The 27976-nt window shown below is 41.7% G+C and overlaps 1 protein-coding gene across 1 annotated transcript; it reads left to right on the plus strand.

Annotated features, from left to right (window-relative positions):
* Positions 1–56: 56 nt before the first annotated feature.
* Positions 57–27935, plus strand: AGK (acylglycerol kinase). Its single transcript, XM_010184927.1, has 14 exons — positions 57–128; positions 3791–3870; positions 5134–5209; positions 6840–6932; positions 7906–7938; positions 9917–10011; positions 12138–12207; positions 12989–13068; positions 15185–15242; positions 17587–17734; positions 18610–18707; positions 20873–20943; positions 25300–25384; positions 27466–27935. The coding sequence occupies exons 1-14, from the start codon at positions 57–59 to the stop codon at positions 27601–27603; spliced, it is 1197 nt and encodes a 398-aa protein (XP_010183229.1). The 3' UTR covers positions 27604–27935.
* Positions 27936–27976: the final 41 nt, after the last annotated feature.

Genomic DNA, 27976 nt, shown 5'->3' on the forward strand with positions numbered 1-27976 from the left:
TGGGTATGTACCTACATTTTTAAAATGAGCAAATTGTTTCAAACTTACACGACCTAATGTCCACTCTCTTTTCTGTCTTACCTAATAGTGATAACCTGCTGCGAAGAGCTGCATGCCAAGAAGCCCAGGTAATGCTGTTTAAAGGGATAAAATTAGATTAAAATCTCCCTCTTATCTTGGTTGTGCAGGGCTCCCGAGATTCTCCCAGCGGGCCCTCTCTACGTGACGAGCCTTATAATGAAGCTATCTGCTTTCTTTTGCTGAAGTGCCAAAGGGTGGATGGGACCTGCAGCCGGGGCACTGTGCCTTAAGTGCCCTCACTCTGCTGTTGGGACAGACAGTGCAGTGTTACCATCGGGGTAATCTTAGTTACTGCTGCAACTGCCCAGACCTCAGTTTCTGCAGATATGGTTACTCCGTGCCTGTAAAGCTCTGGTAGGAAGATAATCTGTTGATAAGACAGGAGACTGAAATCTCAGCTCCACCACGGTGGGTGCTGTCTGCGTAGAAGTATGCAAACCGCTTCATGTGGGGGCCCCATCCCTGGACATGTTTAAGGCCAGGCTTGATAGGGCTCTGAGCAACCTGATCTAGTAACATTGTCCCTGCTCACACCAGGGGGTGTTGGACTAGATGACCTCTAAAGGTCCCTTCTAACCCAACACACTCTGTGATTCTATGTTAGGGCTTAGCTGGAGAGACCCTGCCCTTGTCCATGCCATCCTGAGTGACTTTTTGAAGGATACCAAGTGTGGTGACCAACCTAGCGCTTGTGAGACCTGCATTCTGGGAACTTAATGGGGACAACCTGTTTTCTGATCACTGAAAAGAAAACTAGAGAACATTCGGAGAGAGAGGGTTATTCTCTGAGCATACTGACTATTGCATTTTGTAGTTTGTGGCCTGCACAGGCAACCAGCATTGAACAAATTCCCATGCTGTAGTGTCCCCATAAAGAAATCTTGTCCTTAATAAGCAGTCTTTCAGGGGTGCCGGTGCTGCTGCCCATGGATGGCAGCTCTGCACAGGTACTACTTACTGGCTCTGGTACCTCAGTGGTGTGCTGTAGGATTTTAAGAGTCTGTCTGCTTCCCACAAATAAAGTTTATTCTAAATCTACTTCTCTGTGCCAGATCTTTGAGTTTTTGCAGGGTATAACACTGCTCCCGTCATTGCTACGTACTGGGGCCTGAAAAGAATGGTGAAAATTATTTTCCTCATTAAATAAGTTTCCTTGAGATTACCTTGCTTCTGTGGTGCACCTGAATAATCCCTATTTCAGCCTGCCTGCTGTTGAGGGAAGGATATTCACAGCAACTTGATTTGGGCAATAGAACTCCAGGCCAGAAAAGATGTAAAGGAGCTCAAGTCTCACAAAATAATAAGAAAAACCTTTCCCTGAATATACTGCTTTTATAAATCATACTTAAAGCTTCAGAGTCAAATGCACTTCCAACGCATAGTATCAATTCTTGATTTTTATGTTTTCAATATTCATTTTTACTGCGCAATATCAAAGTGATAGAAATTGTTTTTTATATCACCAAAAAATAACAGTTATTTAACCTCAGTATTTGAAGCATGCTGACCAAAATATTTTATTTTTTTTAAAAGCACTGACTAAGTGGTATATATAAGGAGAAGTTAAAAGACCTAAGTATGTATACTTTCAGAAAGTTGTAACTGCTAAGGAAAGACTGGCACAAGAAGATAGTTCTGTTTTGGAAATCCTGACTTTCCTGTTGCTTAATTCCAGTCATTAAGTGATAGAATCTATTCCATTATGGCTCATTCTTGTACATGAAAGTGCAAAAGCACTGTCAATAGAGCTTCCCACAATTTCAGTGGTTAAAGCCTGGGAAAATATCCTGCAGAAGACTTGTACGTTAGAAGGGAATGAAGCAGAAAGCCTAGTAATCAATTCCTCCTGTAATTTCTGTTTTCACTGATGTGTCAGTGCTGAATACTGCTTGAAAACACAATACAGCAATAGGCGTGAAATGTCTGCTGTTCTTCAGAATAAGAACGGTCTGTAATTGTTTGAAATATGTTACTTGCTTTGATAGTGCTGTGTAAGTATTGGGGAAAAAAATAGAAGCAGACTCATCCAAGAAAAAGTTTAGTCTGAGTGAAGTGGGAGGTATTATTTTTACATCAGATTTTTAAGTTTCTAAGGCTGTTACAATATCAAAATGATGAGGTGCCCGCCTTCCTGCCGGAGTATCCGCTGCAGCAGTATTTCTTGCAAAGATTCCACCATGCCTGTCTGAATTTAAAGATTAGTTTATGATGACAGCCTTGGGGTGGCAAATGATCAGAGACAGAGTCTATAACAAAGAACCCATTTATCAAATTTAAAACCTTTTACACCTCCTTCTCTGGCACAAGCCGGTGTTGTCAGCTGACTGTGAACTACCTTCGCAAATGGGGTCTTGCCAATGTACCTTGTTGTTCCCAATCTCTGGGCATGTGCTAAAGACGCGTCCTGTTTAGCTGGCAAACAAGTCACTCTGTGAAGCAGGGATAGTTTTCCATAAAGGAATGTAGTTTCCCTTTTGGTATTCACAAAGCATTATAAAGCCTTTGTATAAAGGGGGTTTCATAGTTGAAAAACAGTGATTCTCATCTCAGAAGTCCAGAAGTGCAATACCTGGAAATGTGTGTTTGACAAGGAAGTGAAAAAGGTGTTGACTTTCCTAAATTGTATCTTCATATATACTTAATAACCTTTTTTAATGTTTGGCCTTAAATTGTCTTTCTTTATGTTGTGCTCTGAAAAAAAATAGTTCTAGCATGTTGCATTATTATTTTTTTATTTCTTGTCTTAAAAATCAGCATTTGCTTTAGAAATGCCCCTGTATGTAACATAAATGTCCAAGTATATTACATAAAGAAGTGGTTCTGTCACTACTCATAAATTCTTTATGAGCCTTGTTAGGTTGTTTAGAGCAAGCAGATACATCACATTGTGCCCCCCCAAGCAAATAATTAATTGTTTCTAACAGCTGTAACGTGCTAGAGGTCCCCTATATTTCCCAATTCCCCCCTCGAACAATTGCCGCAAAATAAGTTGATCTGTCTTCTAGCTGGTTTTTGAGTAAAGCTTAAGAACTGTTGGTTTGTTTCCTTTTGTTTGAAGGTTCCATTACCCTCAGCAACTTCTTTTACGTTTGCTTTTCTTGAGGAAGAAATTTGAATGCTTTAAACAACATAGCCAGCTGCACACCTCTTTTAATTGAGGTTTCCTGAGCAAAGTTGGCAAGTGGAATTAATTATACCTTTAAACAGCAAATGATCACTAAAATCTACTGTGCTTTGTGTACAGTGTCCACCTTCTTCAATATAAAGGCAATATATCTTCAAAGAGTTAAGGACTGAGAATACAAAAATGAGCTATAGAGATGAAATGAAGGACAAAAGTGGAAAAGGATGCAGAAATTAGGTGGCAGGCAGGTGTATGAGAATTACGTAAGGAAGGAAAATCAAGTAACCTTGGAGTCAAGGGTAGTTCCCTGGATCTCTGCCCCTGGCAGAAAACCAGATGTTGACAAAAACTAAATGGAGGTAGGATTGTAAAAATCAGCTGAAGAGTACTTGTGACAGTGGTGTGAGCTGTGGCTAAGAGTGCAGGTCTTTGAACAGGAGACCTGTGCAGTGGCTGAAGATGAAAGTCATTTGAATGTCATGAGGCTTGAAAACCCATGGGCATTTGTAGACGTGCTTTAGTTTGAACTATTTTACCAATGTGCTTGAAAGAGAAACTGAACTCTGCTCTTTTTCTCTTACTTAGGCTTTTGGCAACCAGCTGATCCCTTCCAGTATGCCACTGAAGAAAGCAACAGTGTTCCTCAACCCAGCAGCTTGCAAAGGGTAAAATTCTCACTTCCCTATGCTCATATGTGAGGCACTCTTTCTGTATTTCTGCTCTGCCATTCAGTTTCAAACCCAGCCAGATTTTTGAGCTCATTCTTGCCTCCCTCTGATGCCAAGCTGGTGCTATGTAACTATGCCAAACTTTATCTCACCAAAAATACTGGGATGAGAAATAGAACTAGATGCTTGAGTTGAAAGAATGATTTCTAAAGATATGAATATTTTTAATTTTTCTTTTGTCCTGTGTTTCGGCCTTTGTCATTCCTTCGTGTGTGGAATTCCTTTGTATTCCTTCCATGCTTTTGTACGTGACACGTTTCCATCCTCAAAAACCATAGAAATAAGAGATGACCTTGATTGCTTCAAGACTTGAAGTTAGCCAGCAGTGATCTTACTTCTGTGGGAACCTGTCCTTGAAAGGGATGTGCCCACAAGCTGAGAGGCTAAATATGGGCTCAATGCAAGACTCCTGGAAGAGGTCGGCTGCTATTTTTGCATATTCATTAGCAGAAAAAAAAAAAGGCGGTTATCTTGGGTATGCTGTGTGTCTGTTTCTGCTGATCAGCAAAGCTGCTTATCGGTTGCTTCTTGGGGAAGGGCGAGGAGATGTCAGTAACAGTATGAAAGGAAATACATATCTGATGTGGAAGTGCTTGGAATTACATGCTTTTGTTAAAAACACCCATAACTGGGAAATGCAGAGTGTTAATAAATTAAGTCTCTGACTTCTACTCTCGTTTCTAGTTGTTGTAAGCAATTTATAGTTAATGGCATAATTATTTTATTATGCAGTTACAGGCAGAAAATGCATGAGTCCTAGAAAAAATTTTGCTTCTAAACTTATCTAATAATATGTAACAGTAAACATCTTTTTTCAAAGAATCTAAAAACCTAAATGGGCTTTTTTTGTGGTCTTAAAGCCTGGTGCTGTATAAGTCATTAATTTTCTAGTGAATTTCTTTCTAGAGATCTTGTTTTGTTTTGTTTTCTTTGGGTTTTTTTAAATTATTTTTGGAGAAAGGTAGATAACCTCTTCTGCATTTATTAAAACTGCAACAAAAAAACATCTGAGATATGAGTCTAGAAATGTTGAACCAAATGAAATCTCATCTTTCCTGACTGGCAGGTTGAGTGACTGATTGTGTACTTTGTATGCTCTTTTTAGAGTAGATTTCTTGTTGTCATTCATATATTTCTTTTTATTATGTTTTTTTTGCCACCAGCCTAATGAAACAGTTTTTACTTTTTTTTTTCCTCTAGCAAAGCCAGTAACCTTTTTGAAAAGAATGCTGCTCCAATTTTGCACTTATCTGGTTTGGATGTAACTGTGGTTAAGGTAAGAACTGATAGGTTCCACTAATACAGATATATTGTCTGCTTTGCTTTCTCTTCTTGTAGAATTGAAATTAAATTCTGGATGCATTTGAAATTCTCAGTTGCACTGTAGACATCCTGTAGGAAGAAATAAATACTGAGATATTAATCTGGTACTTAATCTTTTTCTTTTTAATTCACAGTTAATTTACAAACTGCGTACTGAGTTTTTAATTTTCAGCTAAAGCAGTGCAAGTGCTTGTTTGTCTGTCTAAAGCAGCCCTTCTATAATTCATGTTTGAGAGAAAACTCTCTAAATATTTGAGTGCTGTCTGGTGGTGCGTGCCCATTGCTGTTGAAATTGTCAATTCTGCCTGAACTTGCAGAATTCAGAAGTGAGGAACTTTGACGTGCAGTGGAACTGTTTAGATTAATTAAAAATATCCTTTTATTTTTACACTGGAAATAGCTCAATGTATCCCCAAATAATTTAATATTCCCATCGTGAAAGCAGAACATTCTGAATGGTGCGAATTAGCAGAGAGGCTTTCTTTGGAAAGAGAAGAAGTAAGCATTTTCTGATTCTGATCTTTTTGGCAGGTTTTTGAGACTGTGATATGTGGATTGTTTCATAGTCACTGTGTCCTAGCACTGAAGTAACTTTCCTGTGTGACCTCGTCTAGGTGATCCTGCTCTGGCAGGGGGGTTGGACTGGGTGATCTTCTGAGGTCCCTTCCAACTCCTAACATTCTGTGATTCTGTGATTCTGTAATACGCTGGCATAGGTTGCCCAGGGAAGCTGTGGATGTCCCCTCCCTGGAAGTGTTCGAGGCCAGGTTGGACGGGGCTTTGGGCAACCTGGTCTGGTGGGAGGTGTTCCTGCCCATGACAGGGGGGTTGGACCAGATGATCTTTAAGGTCCCTTCCAACCCAAGCCATTCTGTGGTTCTCTGTGTCTCTCTGTCTTGGAATCTTTTTCACAAGGTTTAGTGTTAAAATGCTGTTTCTATTAATGCCTCTCCCTGATCATTGAAACTACACAGTCCCACTCCAAGAGAAAAAATTATTTTGCAAGACTTAAAACTGGCACTTTGTAGCTTCAGACCTGACAAATCAGCAAAACGGGGCTGGGCCAGTAACTGAGGCTGACATGTCCCTGTAAAAGACATTTTGCAGAAAATGGTTTTGATGTTTCCGAAAGTCAGTGTACTCTTTACTGCTAAACCCATTGCCAACAGCTTGCTGTTGGGCCATAGCCTTCTATGTAGCTCATCGTGTGTTTCAGGAGGTTCACTTTGGCTGCTAAAGATGTTGGGACTTATTCTGCAAGAGCATGGTTTGCTTGTGGTTTTATTTCAGTGTAAAACTACATGGAAATACGGTTATTACTGCACTGTAATAGATCTGTTCAATAAGCTTTACTCTGATATTTCATTTAGCCTTTGTGTGTGTGTGTACTTGCACATATTGTATTAGGCGGCAGACTTGGTTTTTAAGTTGAAGAAATTGCAGTGAATGTAAGTAATATACAGTGCTGTGTGCCTATATGAGAATAGCTATTGAGTGAATGGACAGGTAATTTTTTTTTCTATGAAAGAGGAATCTCAGAAATAGTCACTTGAGTTCTCATTTTTGGATTTCTTTTTCTTCAGACTGATTATGAGGGACAAGCAAAAAAGCTGCTGGAATTGATGGAAAACACAGATCTGATCATTATTGCAGGAGGAGATGGCACAGTACAAGAGGTATTGCAGGAGCTTTGTCCTGGTTTGTTGTGAAACGTAGTTAAGCTGAGGGTGAGCAGATTGAGTCTGTGTAATGCAGCAACATCATAACAGCTATTATTAGAGATTTGTCCATTTTAGTATCTGTGTTTTCAGTCAATGATGTAACCTTATGGGGATAAGAAAACTCTGCTAGTTGTTGATAGTCTAAAAGTGATGTTGGGAGTGGGGGCAGAAAAAGCGTATGGCAGAATGACACACATGTCTTCCAGAATTTTATTCTAGAATGAGAAAATTATCTGGAGAATCACGATTCTAGCTTTTTCTTCCTGTGTAATGTAGCTGTAATGGTTTAATTTTCAAGTTCATTCCTATCTGTACCCCCCAAGAAGAATGCATGTTTTGCCAAATGGGAATCAAATAATTTAAAAATTATGTGGGAGCGATAACAAAGCATGGTGTATATATATAATAAATGCCTATTGTCAAGATGATTAATGACACGAGCAAACTACCAGCAGAACTGGGGAATACTCTATTTTTCAAGGAAGATTGTATTTCATTAAAGCATTTCCTGGAATGTTAACTACTGGCTTCATAAGGCAATGGCTAAAAGAAATGGAGTGACCTCGAGAGAAAACGATCAGAATACATCTGCAAGTTTCTCCTGGCCTTAGAATTGATTGTTGTTAATTGCACGCTGAGCTGTACTATTTTGGCATTAGGCAGAGCATTACTCAGTGTTAAAACATTTACAGTGGCATGGGTTGTGGTGCCAGCATATATTCATGTGTGCTCATAACCCTGCTGTTTCCACCATGGTTGCACACTGAATGTGGCTCCTTTTGCATATAAGCAACTGTAGCACCTTCCGTAAAAAGAGTAGCTGCTCCTTAAATAATTTCCAAAGAGTAAGCGTGGGTATGAATTTCATAGCTTTCTATTGTAAGTGTGAAGAAAATTCCCAGAGCTGAGCATTTTCCATGTTTTTCAGGTCATAACTGGATTGCTCCGCAGAGCTGATGAGGTGAGGAAGCGTAATTTTAAAAATTTTGTTTATTCCTTAGAGGAAATGTCTCGTGCATCAGTGTCTTCTACAGATACATGGCTTAGTTATCTGGAGCCAGCTTGATGAGTAGTAAGTCAGCCATGCTGGTGTACTGCAATTTTGCCTGTTGTTCTTCATTCCCTTTCTCAGGGAGTGCGATGGCTCCCAAGCCACAGCTCTGGGACATTTCCAGCATCAGAGCAGGGACTGTGGAGAAGCCAAATGCACAACTTTCAAAGACCTGTGGACCAGCTGTGAATGCTGCTTTGTTTGGCAGAAGCATTGGGTGAAAGTACATGTTTTTCTTGTATTTGCACAGCCTTGAAACCAAATTCAGCCACGGTCCTATTGCTTTATGATAGCTTTGCCATTTTTTCAAGCGGTGAATGCCTACCTATGCAGATGGCTGCAGAAAGCAAATTTTAACCTCTCAAGGTGGATCGCTCCAAATGGAAATGAGAGAGATTTTTCTTTTTAAAGAGGGAGGACAGTGTTACTGAAGAAAGGAGGGAATCATTGTTCCCAAAACCTTCTGGCAGGAGCTGGCAAAAACTCAATTAAATGATCCAGACAAGATTATGATTATATCCTTGGCAGCTGGAATTGTATCTGCTTAGGCAGTTGCCTTGTCTGAATGTGACAAGAGAAACTCTGCAACCAAGCCAGTGTTTTTAAAGGGGTACTGATTATATCAATCCTGAGACATCAGTTTTTTAAATTTAGTAATATTATAGTTGGCCCTGAGACCTCTCTAATTTAAAGATACTAGAAGAAAAGTTTTGGAGGCTTTACTGGCTAATTTTTCTTCTGGTTTTTTTGGGGTTTTTTTTTTTTACTACTCTCTTGATGTAGCTTGGGTTGATCTGCAGTAGTGTAGAGAATTCTACATTTGGCACTGAATTTAGGTGGAATACTGCACTGTAGTATTGCCACTGCGTCACTTTATGTCTTTGGCTGGGGAATTCTTCTTGTCCTTCCTATCACTCTGTCCTAGGAGTGGAGATCTGCAGTTCAGCCCCCTCACGCTGTGCTCTGCTTTCCTTTTCACTCGGGTATGTTGTACCACTGTTGCCTGGGTAAGAAGAGCCTGTGCAAGGTATTTTGAAAACGCTGTTCCTAGCAGCCAGGGAAGCTGAGCATGACTCCATGAGCTGCAAACAGCCTGGCATCTGCACACTGTAAAACAGTTGTAAAGAAAACGAGAAAAGAGAGTTTTGAGATGTGTTTAGGCTTGCAGGTGATGCCCAGATAGTCAGGGAGAGCGGGTGAGCATGAAGTGAGAGTGATACTATTTAGTTGGTGTGGATTTGCAGTATCACGGTGCTGCTAGCAGCAGTGCTCAGGAAGGAGATGGTACATTGCGATATATGGTAGTTTACATTGATTTGCTGACACGCTTCAAGGAGCACAGTTTATTATGAGGTATAGTGTAATAACTTGCTCCTTCAACAAGCCCTTTTGCTGAACTGTGGTACAGAAAAATAACACGGGCAGTGACTTCCAAAAATTAGACCTTCTGCTGCTTCATGATTTGGACGCCAGAGGAATCAATTAATTTCTGTTTCTTAGCAGGGGAAATCTCTTTGTCATGCAAGGGTCCTCTATCAGAGGGAGATTTCTGTAGTGGTAAATGAGATTCAGTGCTCGTGATGCCACTGTCAGTATTAAGAGAGATGGCAGGTTGCTGACAGGACCCATGCATTAGTTGGGACGCGGCTGCCAACCTGTGTGTAACAGCGCTCGTAATGATTACAGAGAGCTCCTTTGTACCCAGTTGGCAGTGGTGGGTTCACGGATTCGGATGCCGTGTTCTGAGTCATTATGTATTACCGCCTCGTTGAAGGAAGTGCCTGGCTGCTTGGTGCCAAAGGGGTGATTTCAGACACAGCTGTGATCTCCACACAGGAAGCTTCCTTCAGCTGATGCAAATGTTCATTTACTCTCCTCATGTGTCCAGGCTGTCTTCAGTAAGATTCCTATAGGATTCATACCTCTTGGGAAGACCTGCTCTCTGAGCCACACGCTCTACCCTGAGAGCACGAACCAAGTCCAGTAAGTATTACTTGTTTCTCAAAGGGAGCCTTTTGTTAGTTTGTTTTCAAGGAGCAGTGCTTCTTCATAGCTTGATACTTTTCCTTCTATGTTACATAGAAGTTGGCAGTCTCTGGACAGAGCCTAATGATTCTCTGGGCTTGCCTGAGTTAATGACTTCCTAAATCTGACTAAAATTAAATGAAGGGAATATATATATAATATTATTATACCATGTAATAATTTCCTGTGGCTAATTTCTCTGTGATCATGTGATGCTCAGTGTTTTCAAAAAAAAGAAATCTCTAGAGGATCAAGCCTCTTAGGAATAGTCAGAAAGGATGTGACAAAGATATAGCAAGGATATGACTACATAAAACAAAAGGAAAAAAGTCCTTTTTCTGTCCCTTCTCCAGTTTAAGAATTCTAGACAGCAGTCCACATATAGCCTGGTTAACACCTGGAAAGTAAGGCATAGAAGAATATCTTTATGGGAAGCATTGGATCCCATTACTGACTTCTGCAGGGTGTCTTGCCCATCCTTCTGATGGGATGGATGCTGGCTACTCTCCAACAACCTGAATCTCATTTATCAGCATCCTTGATATGATCCAGTCTGGCAGTATCTGTTGCCTGCATTTCGTTTGTTGCAAGTTTGTTTTGTCCACTTCTAAAGTAAAAAGGCTGGTCAACTAAGCATTTTTTTCTCCCATGCTTCATTTCTTTTCAATTTTTTCTTTCCTCTCCTGCCATACTAATGAGTATATTTCTCCTTGCTCCTGAAATCTGTTCACTCTGGTTCTCCCAGTAACTCATTAACATTCTTCTTTGCGGAACCCTTGCTGGTATCCATCATAGATAAAATCCACGAGCCAACTGGCATAACATCCTTCATTAAAACTACCAGAGTGCTTTGAAGCTCAGCAAGATGGACAAGGCTGTAATCAGCAGCTAAGATTAAAATAATAATTTATGTTTGGGTTCTAAAGAAGCTGTTGGAAATGAATGATCTTCTTGTCCCAAGGTAATGAACTGTGCAGGTGAGACTGCAGCGTATTGGTGAAGTTGAAAGGAATTTGGTCAATAGGCTGCTTAACAACCCACACCAGTAACAGAACCTGACTTAAGAAGTGCAGAAGTGATATGTTAAAAAGAAATATTTGGAGTTTGGTTCTTTCAGCACTATTGGAGGAGTGCAGGAACTGTAGAGGTCTTACAGAAAGATAACACTTAGGAGAAAAGCAGGGCTGAAGGAAGAAGAGCTTCCTTCTCTGTCTCAGTATTCAAAGACTGATGAAGCCAAGGGTAGTTTCTCCTTTGATTCACATGAATATTGGGCTGGATCAGAAAACTGCATTTGGTTTTGGGTTTTTTTCTGTTTTGGTTTGTTTTTTTTTCCCCTCTCAGTTCAGCTGAGGCACTGGAAATGTGCGCAATGTGGAATTCGAATTTTACCAAACTTTGAAAACAGTGAAGGGGTTTTAATGAATTACATCCTTCGAGGTCTGAACATAGACTTCTTTATTCAGTTACGAAGTCTTTAGTGCCACATTTAATGACTTGAAAGGAGAAAATGCCTTAGCTACTGTCCACAACTTAATGGTGACCAAAACCACATGAGCACTGCTGGGAGGTAGATTTCTGTTGATTAAAAACTTCAATACAGATTAACACACTGAAGCAATTCAGTCCCAGACACATGAATAGAGGCCAGTTTCTTGGCCATCCCCTTCTCTCCCAGGTGTGCTATACTTGCCACAATAAAATAAAACCATTATTTGGGTCCTTAGTATGTTAAGTGTCTGAAACAGCAAGTAACAGAGCTGGGATGTGATTTGCCAGATTAACTGAGGGAGGAGGAATTTCTGAAAAGCTTAGACTGAGAACTTCCTATTGCATTTCGGGTCTGTTGCTGTTGATTAGGACACAGTCCCTCTCATGTGTTGCAGCCACCCAGTTTGCTCTCTGATTTCAAGAAGGTGCAGCACTTTGTCAGAATTCTTTCCCTGGGGTCATTGTGTTTGCTGCAAAGAAGCTCCACCTGGACTCATAGTGGGGGTTGCTGAAAAAAAAGTCCAATTTTAAAGCTTACTCTTTTCCTTTCTTCCAGTTTATTCTCCTTTGCTTCTTTCCTGTTTGTTTTACAGACATATTGCTAATGCTACATTGGCAATTTTGAAGGGAGAGACAGTTCCGCTTGATGTCCTGCAGATCAAGGTAAAAGCATTGGCTTATTTGACACCTAATGTTCCTAAAACTTTCCTATTCTCATGTTGTTCTGTTTGGATGGACTGTTTTTCCTCTGTGCAGTGCTGTCATGAATTTTGGTTCATATCATTAGTTCTGGTGGCAGTCGTTCCTCCACTGTATGGTATGACATCAGGTAATCTAAAGTGGAGAAAACACTAGAATGCCTGAACATCTTTTTTTGAGGCTCAGAGGGTATTGATGAATGCAAAACTTACTAACACCAATATTTCTGTAGAAATGGTGAGAGATAACAATAGCTGTCTGAGCTGATTTAATGCATTCATATGTATTGTGGAGTTAATAGCTTTCTTTTACAAAATGAAAAATGGGAAATGGGAAAACCTTTGACTGTGTCCCACATGCGTTTTGAATATTATTTTTCTGTTATGTTGTAGAATGAACATTTCTGCAGTGAGAAGTTAGTGTCACTGTGCAGAGCTCTTAACTTTTGGCTGACAATATCCACAAAATGAAATGGCTGTTGCTGGATGTGCAGTCAAACTCGATCAACCTCTTCAAAACTGCACCTCTTATATTCTTCTCTGGAAGCAGATGGAATGTATAACACTTAAATTCTGCTTAGCTTTATTGCTGTTAGCTATTTATCGTACCTCTTCTGTGAAATTTCACTTTTGGAATTAATCAGAAATCAGTTTTTACATAGAAACGATATTTTTCTAGCTGCAAAAGCCAAAGTTGGAAACAAGATAAGAGAAAGCAATTTTGCGGTATTTATTTTTCTTCACAGGGTGAAAAGGAACAGCCTGTGTTTGCAGTGACTGGTTTAAGATGGGGATCTTACAGAGATGCAGGAGTTAAAGTTAGCAAGTAAGGAAATACTGTTTTCTGAAACTGAACCTTTTTTTAGCATCTGTTCCCTAGAAAGACATACTCCCCTCTTGTAAAAAAAAAAAAAGTCTTTTTTGAGTGTAAGCATTTGACAGCTGAGGCACCCACTCCTGTTAGGTCTCGCATTACACACATGGGAGCATAAGACATTTCAGTACTTTTGTCATTTGAAATAAACACTTATTTGGTGCTGACCCATTCTTTTAAGTATTTACTTTCCGCTTGCCTTGTGGTGCCTGCTTCTGGAACTTCATTCAGGTTGTATCAGTGGGAAAAACTCTCCCTTGAGTAAAGTCTAAGTAAAGTAATTGGCCATTGTTTTTCATCAGTTGCCAATGAAAAGATGCACACAGGCTCTGTAACTCAATTCCAACAAGGAACATCAGATGCGGTAGAAATGCCCTTCAGTTCCTGCCAGAAATGGCATGGGCCGTGCTGTCTGATGGCTGCTCTCTGAATGCTAAACTAATAATTGTTGGGCTTTCTCCAAATGGCCATTTAATATGCCACTGCCTGTGTATCAAATGACTACCATTATCCGGGGAAGGAGCAGCAGGGCCAAAGCAGTTCACTTCTCAGACGGTTATGGAGGAATTGTAGCACATGGCTCTGCTGCACAGCTGTAAGGAAGTACCCTGTGTTTTGGGAATGAGGTGTCTTTGTCAGGAAACAAGAGGTAGCAGACCTCTGCAGTCTGACTGGCAGACGTTTGAGTGGGATTGAGAGGGGAGATGGAATGGGGGGATGCAGTAAATGCCAAGGTGTTTGTCCTTGGGAGGCAAGGGGTGTGCTCAGTATCTTGTGTTTGTGCTGACTTGGCTCCACTGCAGGCTCTCCTGCTAATTGCAGCCTCGAGATTAAGGAAATGCACTTCTCTCCCCTCTGCACGCGCTCTGGGCTTCCTGCACGTGCCCTGTTTTTAGCCTGGTGTCAGCCTCTACATCTTTTCCTGCAGCAGTTCCCTTTCGTAAGAGTTTTCTGGACTCGGTGCTGGAAGCACGGCAGCACCTTTTGTACTTGGGGCAGCACAAGCATTTTCAAACGTTGTTCTCTTCCATGAACGTCTTCAAATGCACAGAAAATGTGCCCAGCTTGGAAAGCACTTCAACCACAATTGAAAGAGGCTCAGAATGTGCTTGGGACAAGGACCATGTGTGCTTGTCCTGGTTTTATGTGTCTCCCTAAGCATCCACTTTTGGTCCCTATCAGAGATGGGTTATTGAGCTAAATGAACATTTGACTTATTCCAGTACAACTGACCTTATACTTAAGAGAAGGCACCCATTATGAAGGGATTTAAACCATAAGTCACAGTTCCAGAAGTTTGTCTGGCTATCCCTCTGCTAAGCACTGTCCTGATAAAGACATGGTGGTGTTTTATGTTTTTAAGGTTTTATTATTTTACAGACAATTTCACGACTTGATGGGAGTGGTGTGACAGTTGCGTGCCTTACTAGTTAATGATACAGTTAAGTCTGCAGTGCCCTTGAGCTGGTCGTGTTTAATGGGCTTTGTTGGCCTTCTTTGGTGGAAGACAGTGATCAAAATGTGTGCCAAGCCTGCCTAAATACAGTCGCATCTTTAGATTCTCTACAGTGCGTTATGGCTGGCTGGATTTTCATTTTGCAAAACATTTCTTTTGATCTGAGAATCCTTTGGGGCAAATTGATGTTTGCTGGCTCTGTTCTTTTGTCACTGAAGCTATTGATTTTTGCTTGTTTGTTTGTTTCCTCCAACGTCATTCTTTACGGCCTACTGTAGAGATGCATCCCACCAGCTGTTAGACCACAGGCCTTTAAATCATTCCCAGTTGTGTCACATAACGAGGTAGAATTCTGCTACTGAGATGTCACGCTGCCTGTAGTGAAGATTGTATACTGCATTTTGATGATCTGTAACTCAGGAAAGGGATGTCGCTGCTAAGCTGCAGGTGATGTGTGGAAACTATCTTACATATCACAAAGCTAAAGGTTGTAGGGGAGCACCAACTTCAGTGGCAAACAAGGCTGTGTGCTCTGACTTCACATGAGATTTCTCCCTTTCCCAGTATTGACCCCTGGATATCTTAGATTTTCTGTCTGTGTTCTTTTTTCAGGTACTGGTACCTTGGGCCTCTGAAAACCAAAGCAGCTCACTTTTTCAGTACGTTTAAGGTAAAGAGTAATTGTGAGGAAAGTGTTCTTATAGTTGGGAAATGAGAAGGCCGACTATGCTTTGTATAATTTATCTGCAAGGTTTTGTGAAGGGTTCTGGTAACAATATAAAATGGGAGTGAAACCCAACTTATTAAAAACCCAACTGATTGATAGACTTAGCTTGTGAAGTGCTGAAGGGGAGGAGGAATACTTAAAAGAGAAAAAAAAAGTCTTTACTGAGGATCTGTTGCTACGAGATCGCCAGGGGGAGCCAGTAACCACCTTTGTTATTGGAGAGCAGTAGTGGTTCTCAGGCTAACCATTGAAGTACTCTGTCACCTTTTCTCAACAGTTTTTCCTATGGTAACATTTCATTCTGATTTACTCATCTGACAGAAATGTCTATAATTAGACTGCTCATGCACATTGGTAATCTGGCTTCCATGTGTAGCAAAATGAACATGAAGATTAATAGCTTATAGCTCACCTTAAACTTCTCTGTTGCTTGAAATTGATCCCGGGAAGATTAAAATTTGACCTGCATGAAAAGTGAGGCATTTTCATTCACGTACTTTTTCTGTTCTCTGAACATATAAAGAGCCTCATGAAAGGCTGTGGAAATACCCAGGAGCTGGTACAATAGATCAGATTGTGCAGTCCAGCCACGCTGTCCTTGATAGTGCCAATGCTTCCTTTATAGGAACCTCCTGTAAAGGGCAGTTAAATTGTAATGCACCCATGAAAGATTTTTATTCCCCCCACCTGCAGTCCTGAGGAAATGTGAGCTGATGTTTCTGTGTGCTGGCATTCTAGGTAGAAACTTATTCTTCACTCCTTTCCAGCCCCTTTCTTGCATTTATTGAGTCCTTAGCCTCAGTTAGCAGCAGTGATAGTGGATTTCAGCAGTGAACTATTCATTGTACACTTAGAAGTTCTGTTTAACCTGCTGAAGGAGAAAGAGAAGTGCCTACTTTTTCTTCTATTAAGACAGAAAAGTTGCTACCTGATCTCCTCTAATTGTGGTGTTCATTGCTTTATGCGCCTCCTATGTTACCATTTTGTTAATTTCTATAACAAATGGCTCCAGCCTGTTGAGCTTAATCTCTCCCTAGCTTGTCTTTGCTGCTGTGCACTCCATCTTTTCTGGTTTTGCTGTAGCTGTCCTTTGAAATGGGATGACCTGTAGCTGAAAACGGTGTAAGGGGAAAGAGCTCACCTCTGATAGCAGTAGGAGCATTGTTATGGGTGTCGTCTCTTCTGAAATACACAGGCTGAAATTATCACAGCAGTGCTGCTTTTCCGTTTAATCATTAATATTTATTGTTCGTGTATTGCACTACTGATACAGCCTCTGGTTGTCCTGTTTATTATGTAAGTATGATAGTGGAGTGGTTCCTTGCTCTGAAGTGTGAGGTGAATTGATTTAACAGCCTGCACTGTACGATCCACAACTACTTCTAGAGTTTTGAGCATAAAAAATAATCATATTGAGTACATGTGGGCTCTTGGCTGGGTTGTTTTAGTATATACATTTTAAAAACAATCATTATTTCCTCCATATGTCCTATGTTTTGAGCATTTCAGAAATCAGTTTTTTAAAAAAAATTAGAGGAAATAAACTTTGTCAGCATTTGGAAGTATTTCAAGAGCTAAGGTTCTGTAGCCCATCAGTTTCTGGCACTGGAATCTGAAATATCACTGAGAATAATGTTACTTTTTTTTTCTTTTTCCCTCTCAGGTGCTTTATAAAGCTCACCTGACTTGCCTTAAGATCTGTTGCATTGCTGTCTGTAAGCACCTGACTGTAAGGTCAGGTCTTCATTGTTTGAGTTGTTGGGGAACAAAGGCCTGCCAGGTTTTAGTGTCCCTTGGCTGCGCACAGCCCTGTCGTCTTTGCCTGTTTGCACTGGACCCTGCTGTGCAGTTGCTCTTTGAGGTTGCCTTTGTGCCATGCAGAAACCAATTGTGCTTTCAAACATTAATGTTAACCTTGCCGGGTTTGGTTTTTCCCTCCAGCCAGAAGCAGCTGTGTCACCGTGCCACACATCAGCAGCAAAGAAAACATCCCTTTACCCTCTGCTTATAGCGGGGAAAATACCTCACTTCTGTGTGAGAAAGGAGTAGATTAGTAGGCTTGGAAACTGTGGCTAATCTTTTTCAAGCTGCAAAAATGTCATCTCACATAGGAATCTGGAGGCTGGAGAGCCATAAAGTAGGCTGGGGCAGTGGTGGGGTCTGGATAGCTCTGCAGGAGTACTTGGGAGCACAGAATAAATAGGCTGAAGGACTGAACAGAATGAACAGGTAGGTGCTCAACAGGAGGCCATTTATCTTCTGTCTTTCCTTTCCATGTAAATCCAAGGAATGGCCTCAGAAACATCAAGCTGATCTCATGTATCTGGGTCCAACTGAGAGACCACCAGAAGAGCCAGAGGAGAAACCGTCCAGACCACCTTTGTATGTGAGGCTTTACAGACGACTTCGGTTATACTGGTCATCTCCTCCAAAAGGTGAGGTGTGTGTATTTTGGCATGAACTCACAAGGCAGGCTTTACTCCTCTAACAGATATGAGGTTTTGGGTTTTTTTTCTGTTTTACTTTTCTGCTCTCTCACTTTTTAATTATTATTATTAACTCAAACTGTGTCTTTGTCAAGACAGTCACAGTGATATCTGCCAGAAATGGAACAGAGTAGTCCTGTCGGTGCTTGTGGTCTCATATACAGAAGTGCATTTGTAAAGAACCCAGGGTGTTCCATGGGCTCAGAGTTGCTTGCCGCTGCTATAGAAGCCTCCATAGGTGACACTTGGCACTTACAGGCGAGCTTCTTGAAATCTTCCTCCTGTAGAATGGCTTCTTAGTGAGCTTGCGAGAGAGGAGCAGCCCTTGTTTTCCTGGGCTGCTGGCACAGAGCAACAAATGTTACTTAAGACAGAACAATAAAACATGGGCCATGCAGAAGCCTTAAGTTTCTCTAAGTACATTAAATTTCTTTCTGTACCATAAATTTTCTTCTGTGAGCCTTTCTGGTTTGTTTTTGGGTTTTTTTTGTAGCAGTGTTTCATGTGTTTTCTAAGTGTTGCTGTAATACTAGCCCAGGAGATCTGTTAATCTCTGGGCATAACGACTCACAGGGCTGCTACGTAACCTGCTTGATAGTCTTTCCTGCTACTGTGTGAATACCGGTGGTAGTTTTAGCTTTCCTTCAGTACTCCCAAGCTTCTTTTTCCTTTTTGAAGATTCTGACATTTGAAAGAAACAAAGCTAAGTGGTCACAGTGGGTCAGAGTGATTTTTTTGTAGATTGATGTTTCATGCTTCATAGCAGCGAAATGATGATCTGTGTAATTAAATTCCACTTAATTACATCTTTTCTGGATTCGCAGAAATCCCCCAGGAGGTGACCCCGGAGGACTGGGAAGAACTGAAGCTCTCCACCATCGAGCTTTCCATTGCAACTCGGAACAGGCAGCTTGATCTGACAGTAAGACCTTTGTATAACTGGATTCCCAATGCTGCCTGCCCACACTGTTTTCATTTCTTGTTAAACTCCCATTCTTGTGTCTGTATAAATAAAACTTACTGCCTTGTGCAAGGAGGGGCCTGAATCCAGGAATGGGCAGTGTAAAAGCACTGGAGACCCATATAAAACTGGGAGCAGTGGCATCAGGAAGAACTTGTATAAAGAAAAGATTGCACTAGCCAAACAGGAGCTTTAGGATTGCCCAGGAGAAAACAAGGCATCAAAATGGCACTCCTTTCCTTCTTGACCCATGGGAAAGTGATTCTGTTTTATCAGTTGGTGCTGGAAGGAAGCTTATGAGCCTGAATGTCTGCCTAGAACTGTGGCTTTGTCTCTGTCTTAAACCAAAGAGTTAAAAAGAACTGGAACAAGAGACTGCACTGAGTTAAAGGACAGGAAAGGGAGGTGGTTGTGGAAGAGTAGAACCAAAGGAGCAAGGGAGCTGTTCTTGTCATAACCTTCTCAACACGCTCAGACTGTTTATTCACGGTTTTAAAATCTGTCTTTGGCTTATGGCTGTGTTTTGGTGCAATTTTATTGCTGTGAAAGCTATTTGGACAGATGTCAGTCTTTAATTTTACTGGAAAATGCTAACACAGTGATCCTGTACTGGTGAGCTGTCCTTCACGTCTTACTCGTGGCTGCAGGAAACCAATGCCACTCAATTTAATAGGAGGTGCTGAACTTAGTGCAAAGTGTTTCTTGCTCAGAATTCAGGGTCTTCAAGAACCTAAAAAGGTGTCTTATATTGACATGTTATTTTTGTGTAGGATCAGTCAAAAAAACAAACCCAGAAAATCTAGTCTTAAAATTCCCTCCTGTTTCCTCTTAGAATGTACCACAGAAATTTTGGTTTCTTCATCAGTGGCTTATGACCACCAGTGTCCAAGTAATGGTAGAAGCTAGATGGAGACTACCAGGGTATTTCGGGGTTTTTTAGTGGTTTCTAGATGGCCCTTGAAAACAGTTTGGGTTGCTGAACTGGGTTGGAATCAGTGATGTAAAGTGAAAACTGACCTCCCAAGAACTGAAAAACTTATCTCACTGCCACAGACTTTGTGCCTTCAAGGTCAACGCTGGTATTGAATAAAGAAGTGATGCAGGGTCCTCAGGTCTCTTACATAGCCTAGATAAATGGGCAAGTTTCTGTTAGGGCAGTTGTACTTTTCTGTTTCTAGACCTGGAGGTAGCTTGATGCTGCATCTTTTTTCTACAGATATGGACCCCTACAACTGCTTTTAACTTTGGCTCTTGAAGCCATTGTCCCTGTAGCCATCAAAGCGGAATAACAGCTCTCAAATCGATACCAGGGCTTGTCTGCAGGGTGCTGTCAGCCACTCCTGTCTTTCTGTCTCACCTCAGATTCACGCCTAGGCTGCCCTGTTGAAGAGGAACTTATAAAACCACACAGGTGCAGCTCAGGCAGTGCCAAGCCTACCTCTGCAGATACAGCAAAGGAATAAAACCATTTCTACTAATAGATGCATTTATTTTTACTTTTGTCATTTTGATTGCATCTGCACTAGGACCTTTGCCAGGACAGGAATGTTAAAATAAATAAAATACATAAAAAATGAATTGCATCTTAATCAAAGTTGCTTTCCCAGCAAAAGCTTTCCTGTATGCTTGGTTTAAGGGCAGGCTGTAAATAGAAAAGAAGCTAAGTAAGGAGTTTAAAGGAATTACACCAAGAACACTTTTACTTCCTATTTGTACTGTTTAAAATTCTCTTGCTGTAGTGTTTGGTGGCCAAGTGTTGCAGCATTGTACTCATTATTGCTTAAAGTCATGAAAGACCCATTGATCAGAAATCTTTGTGAACAGAAGTAAACCCGAATGATCTGCTATTACAGTCTTTAATCAGTGTGTGAAATGTAACAAGACAAACGTGTGAATCATCATTTCACTTCTTTGGGTGTTGTTGAATAGTCATCAGTAAGAATTTACTGTCTGTAATTTATCATCTGAATCTCTAGTTGAGAGTGGAAAAAACATGACATGCAGAGATGCATCTTCTGCCTCCTCTTGTGGGACAAAGGACTGGGCATTTTGTGAACGTGTTGCAGAATCACGGGTGTGACATTTTGGAGTGTTAACTGCTTCATTTCTGCATCTTTTTTGCATAGCGCACTGAAGACTTCATGGATATTTGCATTGAGGCAGATACTGTCAGCAAAGGACAGTTTGTAAACAGAGGGTGAGTATGGGGAGGCTACAAAAAAGATGACACAGTCTCTCTATGAGGGGGAACACTAATTCTGAGAAGTGTTTTTCTCTGACCTCATGCTGCAAAATTCGGAAGCAGAGGACTGCAAAGGACAGCAGTCAGTAATGCTTCATGAGGATTACTCGTTTTGCTCTTTAAAATCCTTACTAATTTTCTCTTTGTGGAAACAAGGCAGAGCAGTCTACCTGGAGTTCTTCCTAGCTTCTCAGTTTGCTACGCCTTTCATCTTTTCCCCCATTGCTATTGATTGGCACTACCTGGATAATACCCTCATAACCAAGTTTTATAGACAGCCATGCAGACTTGTCCCCAGCATCTTTAGCCGTGGCTGCTCAGGATTGAGAGGCCGGTCACAGGGCTGATATGTTTGTGCTAGTGCTGCCTGCTTTTTTTGAATGCCGATTAGACAGGCCCTGCTTCTAAGTGAAGGCTGCCTTGGCTCAGTAACACTTGTGAGAAATTAGGTCTGAACTGAAAGAACTTTTGGAAGATGAGAATTTAAACAGGGGCTTTAAGCAAATGTATTGGTGCTGCTCACACACAGAGTAAGAAGGCTGCAGGTACGAAGCAGTGGCACGTAGAGGAAGAGCGAGCATGTTTTTACTTGCTTTGAGCTTGGAATGTTGTCTTGTAGTGTGTTTGTTCCTCCTGCTCTTGCCAGACGGAAATCTGAGCTGCTTTTTCCATCTACTTCATACAGTCCCGCTAGCAAATACATTGCACCTTCAGTGCAGTTTTTACCAGCAATGGATTTTCCTACTAAATCCAAGAATGCTCTTCTGCCTGTTACCTTTATATTTGCTAATACGGTCTTTCTAGTCTTAGAGCTCCCTCTAGTGAAATGAATGGAAAGATTTCAACACATTTTTACCTGCTTGTAATCACTAATTCCTGCGTATATGTCTTGTTTATGATACGAAGAGCAGCAGCAGGCCCCCTGTTTGAGCATCCTATGAGCCTCAGTGGGTATAACATCTTCTGACCTATGCATACATGGTAGGTCCGGTTACCACCTGCTTCTGCTTTTAAATTGCATGAGCCATGGTGGACCATAGGCAGCTTGAGACTGAAATCTTTGCTCTGAAAGCTACGGAAGGAAAGCAGGAGGAGATTCTCCCATTAGCAGCAAGAGGAATCTGGCTTCTTAAAGGAGGGAGACAAAGCAGATGCTGTGCTGGGTTCTTGGATGCTTTGCTAGCAGAAAAAGTGTGGATGAATTTGTGTGATTTAAAGGAGGGATATTCAAGAGTACACCCACTGTAAAGAATGTGGACTGGACATGCTTCACGCAGTAGTATGTCGCATTTTCTGACTGCAATTACACTGTCGTGCAGTAAAAAGCCTCTGATGGGAGTTAACGTGCCCTGCTGGCTAGAGCTAATTAGAGGCAGCACAAAAAGCTTTGAGCTGCTGTTTGAGCAAGTTCAAAGAAACAAGCTCTTTTGATTAAATAATGCCCAAAAGTCTGTAGGTAACAAAGAAAGAGGAAGAGGGGTGTGTGGGGTGGGGGAGCAGCGGGAGGGACTGGTTAGGCCTACAGAGAGGAGTCAGAACAGAAAAAATGTCCTGTTTTTTGCAAGGCAAAATCAGGGTGTTCAGAGAAGCTCTTCACCACACAGTGCCCTTTGGCAGCTGGGTTTGAATCAAGCCCGTTATTAGAGGCTCCCCATTGCCTTGCACCAACAGAGTTTGTCTTTGGAAATGTGTGAAGCAGCTCTTTATTTCTTCTTTTTTAATGCATAGATTTAAACTCTACTAGGATTTGGGGGGGTTGAAAAGGATTTTAAGGAAAATACCTTATCAGTGCAGATATCAAAGTTGTTGGTTTTTTTATATTGAGGGGAACACAGACAGGAGCTGATTGGAACTGATGGATCACACAGAGGAAACCACACATCCGGCAGGAAACTGCCTTGCAGGCTCAGGCTGTGTGTGTCTGTGGGGAGGTGAATCAAAGTGCTGCAGGGCAGCTGCTGTTGGATTTCAAAGCAAGGGGTAGGTCATCCCAGGTGGATAAAAGTGTCCTCTGGCTGAGGATCGCTTTTGTGTGAACAAGAGCATCTGCAGCAGGGGTAGAGCTGATGTTTAAGATAAGCTGGGGGAGGAACAGGTGGTTGTACAGTAGTGCTTGCTAGGAAGTGCTGGAGGGAAGGAGAGCGGGGCTGGAAAGTGTAGCATCAGTAATCCACACCCTGATAGCAGCTTAGATTCTGTATATGAAAGTATGGAGAGCTTTCACTCCAAGGCATGACTACACTTACCAGATACAGTGCAGAAGACTGGTTTTTGGGTTAGAGAGTCTCACTCTGAATGGTTTCACATTGGCTGCTTCTGGAGACAAGAACTAGGTTAAAATTTTGTTTGCTATTTGCAGTAGGTGTTGTAGTTCTCTTTCTGCCTGTATTTTTGTAATTCAGCGTATGGAGTAGGATAAAACAATCAAATGGAAGTGTTGCTGTTAGGCTTTGGTCTTGCTCCTGTTTCACTGTGCTGCCTTGTGTCGAGTAAGGAGCAGAATCAAATGCAAATGATTTCTGATCTTTTTATGCAGGGTCACTAGAAAGGCAGTCACTGCAAGTGGAGCTGTCTGTTTGCTTCTACCAGCATTCCTTTCGACTGATCTTTAATGCCATATCTTGTCTCTTTTGAGCTTCCCTTCAGCCCGTAATTGCATCTATGTAGAGCCTCGTTTGCCTTTGTGGACCAAAAGAACCTACTTGCTCACCTGAGTGCAGTAATCAGGACCTTGTATGTCAAACTTTGAGCAGGTTAAACCTTAAGCAGGGAATCTTGCTGCTTGTTTGTACAGCACTCTATAAACTGACAGTATTGCATGCTATCAATGATTTATAATTTATATTGCTGGGAGGATGTTTAATTCCCTCACATTCACTCATTAATCTTTTAGTATAGACATACTTGATTAAAAACAAACTTTCCACAGTTAATCTTGTTTCTGTCCTTCCTTGCCCTTTCCTTTGGTGTCTTAGCTTTTCTTCCTTTGTCTTTGATTACCATCCCCTGTTTCAACCCTCTCTTCTCATGTTCTTTCTCTGGGATTTTTGGTGATTTTAAGAGGCACTTGTGATCCTCAGGGCATAGGCGGCTTGGTGTTTCTGACATGTTTTGTCAGAAAAAAACATTGTTCTGGGGAGTTTCTGACATGTTTTTGTGACTTCTTTTCCTGGGCAATATTTAAATACACTCTTCTTCTGTATCAGCCTACAGAACAGACAGAAAATTTGGAGACAGCTGTCATTGCCTGTCGGAGGCGTATCAATGATAATTCTGCTGTGCTTGAGAGCTGTGATATCTTAACGCTGTAACTCTCTGCTGTCCCCTTTGCTATTTGTGTGTTGCTGTCTGTCTGGAGAGGGGCCCAAACTGAGGGATGACTGCCTGGGGTGCGGTGTACCCACTGTCAGAGGTCAGCCAAAAGGTTCAGCGTGTTTTCAGCCAGAGGCAGGTCAGTGTACCCAAAAGCTTGTGCTTACTCTGCATCAGCACACGGGAAGAGGAATTGCAACATGCTCTTCTTTAACAGCTGATCCAGTGACAGGACAGCAGCCTAAGTCTTGAAAAACACCGCACCGCACTTGCACCACCAGCTTTCTAAAACAGGCAGCTGCCCTCTGTGTGCTCCCATTTGACATCCACAGAAGCAGGAAAGTAGCATCTCTTTAAGTACAGTACATAAATAAGAATCTCACAGGCACCTGGAGAGAGAGACAAACTGACAAAAATGGGTATATTATTTGGAACGGGTAAAATGATGATTTTCTGGGGGTTTCTTCACAAGAACAACATCAAAGCAGCTGGTAAGAAATGTTGTGCTGACTGGTGGTGATGTTAGAAGAGGGGTTTTTTGTTGTTTTTTTTAGATGGTAACTTAGTGGCTCAATATAACTGTAATTCTATCAGTTTTTTTGGCTTAGGGTTGTTTAGGTTGCTGTTACGTTATGTGGGTGTGTGGAGTATAAGGAGATGGCAGTCATTGCAGGAATTGCACAGTTCAGCATGTGAGGCACACGAAACTGTGCTATGCACTCAAATATACAAAACTCTGTGTTCAAATACATTCAGTGAGCCTCAGCAGAAGCTGGGTGGAGGCTGTCAGTGCATAGTGATATGTATTGACTGCAGCAGAAGAGGGAATGTCTATTTTACTTTCTCACAGTTAAACCCACAAATATTTGTATATATACTTAACCTCTAAGTTTACCAAATGCATAGTGATTTACCAACCCACAATGACATGTCACCCCAACAGATGGCTGTTTCTGAGAGAAACATCTCCTTACCTTACCTCTCTTTTGGTTTGAGCAGAAGTCAGAAGATGCGTGATCCGCATATGTGCCCTGAGGGGAGTCAGTGCATCCAAGCCAGCAGGTGCATCTTGCGACTTCCAGAGGTGAGAAGCTGAGGAAGCTGGAAAACTCTGTTGCTTTATTTCCTTGTACTGGTTGATGCTGCACATTAAGAAATCCCTACTCCCAGTCTGGGAGAGTGATTACGCTGCCAGTGAGACACTCAGTTCCTCAGTGCAGCAACTGGGTCCCTGGCCAAAAGATACATACTGGAATTTCACAAGTGGTCTGTAAACCAGAGGGGGAGCTTCATTCTGCCTGTAAATAGTGGCAGACCTTTTATGTAGACAGCTGTGGTGGCTGTAAAGGGTCTCTTACTCAGATACATTGCATATGCACACCTTCTTCTTAATATTTAAGACATGTCTACATTTTACCCTAGAAGGGATTGTGCTGTAGAGAAGAAGTATTAGAATCTTAATGGAAACCAGGGAAGGTGAGACAAGGAAGTGGGGCTCAGATCACTATAGGGAAATGTCTCAAAACTTTGAACAGATGAGACTGAAAAGGAAGCCAAAACTGTGTCTGACCATATAATTTAATTAGGCTTTGTTGCCCGTTAGAAAGAGGGGGCTGTTATTGCAGCCTTGGGGAGGACGGTTTCTTGTTTTTACAAGGACATGAAATCAATCTCACAGATAATTTCTATCTTCAAGTGATGTCATTCAGCAAAATAATTCCGTATTAAGGGAGAATAGAACATGAGAAAAGGTGAAAAAAATCCATGTGAACCAAGTGAAAATCGTGAACTATGATGTCACGATTAGGCAGCATCCTAATACTTGCATTAAACTTGCATCATGGCAGTTTTGTGATTCTGGAAGAATACTCTGGAGTTCTGAGCTCAGTACAGCTGAGCTGTAAGTAAGGGTTGTGGTATAGAATGAGGTGTTCATACTGCAGCTGCTGCTAAGGTCTTCAGAGCATGTGTGCATAGCACAAAGCAGCGCTGTTGCACTCCACGGCCTCGCTCTGGTGAAGGAACCAGAGGCAGCTCAGATGAGTCTCAGCAGCCTTGCAGAGAAGCAGGATCACAGAATCACAGAACATTAGGGATTGGAAGGGGACCTCAAAAGACCATCTAGTCCAATCCCCCTGCCGGAGCAGGAACACCTAGATGAGGTTGCACAGGAAGGCGTCCAGGCGGGTTTTGAATGTCTCCAGAGAAGGAGACTCCACAGCCTCTCTGGGCAGCCTGTTCCAGTGCTCTGTCACCCTCACTGAGAAGAGGTTTCTTCTCAGATTTAAGTAGAACCTCCTGTGTTCCAGTTTGTGTCTGTTACCCCTTCTCTTATCGTTGCTTGTCACCGAGAAGAGGCTGGCTCCATCCTCGTGACACTCACCCTTTAGATAGATATTTATAAACATTAATGAGGTCTCCCCTCAGTAGATGGATGTGTTGATCCAGGTGGACTGCTATACCTGTGACCTCCAGAACCTATGCTACCCTCTCTAATCTGTGCTGCTCTGGTGGAAGACTTCACTTGGAGCTAGTTTGAGTATCCACATAGCCCTACCTTGAGTTCAGTGCATGCAAAGCACTGACCACATTTGTTCAGGTAAAGTCAACTTGCCATGTTGATGAATGGTTTTAATCATTGGTGACTTTATCAGCATTAAAGAAAATTCTACTACTGAGTAATTCCTGACCTGGGAATTACTTTGCATCTCACGTTTCAGATCAATATAGTAAAACAATACCAAAAGGTGTTTGTAATGTGGATTGAATAGGAGTTGTTCAACAGGCACTTCTGCAGATTGGCTTGTATCACCATTGGCAGACCAAGATCTAAGTGCACATAATTGCAGTTCCAATAGCAAAGAATCCTTCAGTATAAACAATGTGGGTCATTAAAGCTCCCTAGCATTTAATTATCACCAATTAGCAACTAAGTGAGGAAACATCTTATGCAACAGACTCTTAATATATTAGGTACAGTGAAGGATGGCTCTCACTGTGTCATGTTCCAAATGGCTGGAAGGCATAGGGAGGGGGTCATCTTGTTGAAGACTCAGCTAAGTATTCAAGTGTAGTCTATCAGTAACATCAGGTGTCAGTATTACAGCATTGCTGGAATAATCTGTTTGGTGTTCAACGCTGATCAGCACTGTTGTCTGCACACAGGGCACCGAGGGATCCTTTGGCATTGATAATGAGGAGTACGAAGCTATGCCTGTGGAGGTGAAGCTGTTACCCCGCAAACTCCGGTTCTTCTGTGACCCCCGAATGAGAGAGCAGATGCTCCATGCAGCAGTACAGTGAGAACTCACATCAGAGGGGCCAGTGTTTACCAGTCTTACCAGGGTCTCTTTAGGGCACTTGAGACTGCTCTAACGTGATTAACCTCACCAGACTAATAGGCCATCTGGCTATTTTTATGTGCAAAGTACTTCCATTGGAAGCAGCTGATTTGGCCAGTCTCAAAGGGGTTAAAAATGAAAAGGAAAATTCTGAGAAATGCATGTTAACTTGATGGCATCTTTTTCTTTTCCCCCCAAAGAAGTCATCAGCTCTCCATTTACAGCACTGCAGGCTGAGTGCTGTGTGCCAGATGCTACTGCTTTAACGCAATTGTATATTAAAGTCAAATGAAATCACACTTGTCCTTGTGTCTTAAGAGTTTAGGTCTACTTTA

Source organism: Mesitornis unicolor, unplaced genomic scaffold (genome assembly GCF_000695765.1).
Source record: "Mesitornis unicolor isolate BGI_N332 unplaced genomic scaffold, ASM69576v1 scaffold48365, whole genome shotgun sequence".
Taxonomy (NCBI): Eukaryota; Metazoa; Chordata; class Aves; order Mesitornithiformes; family Mesitornithidae; genus Mesitornis; species Mesitornis unicolor.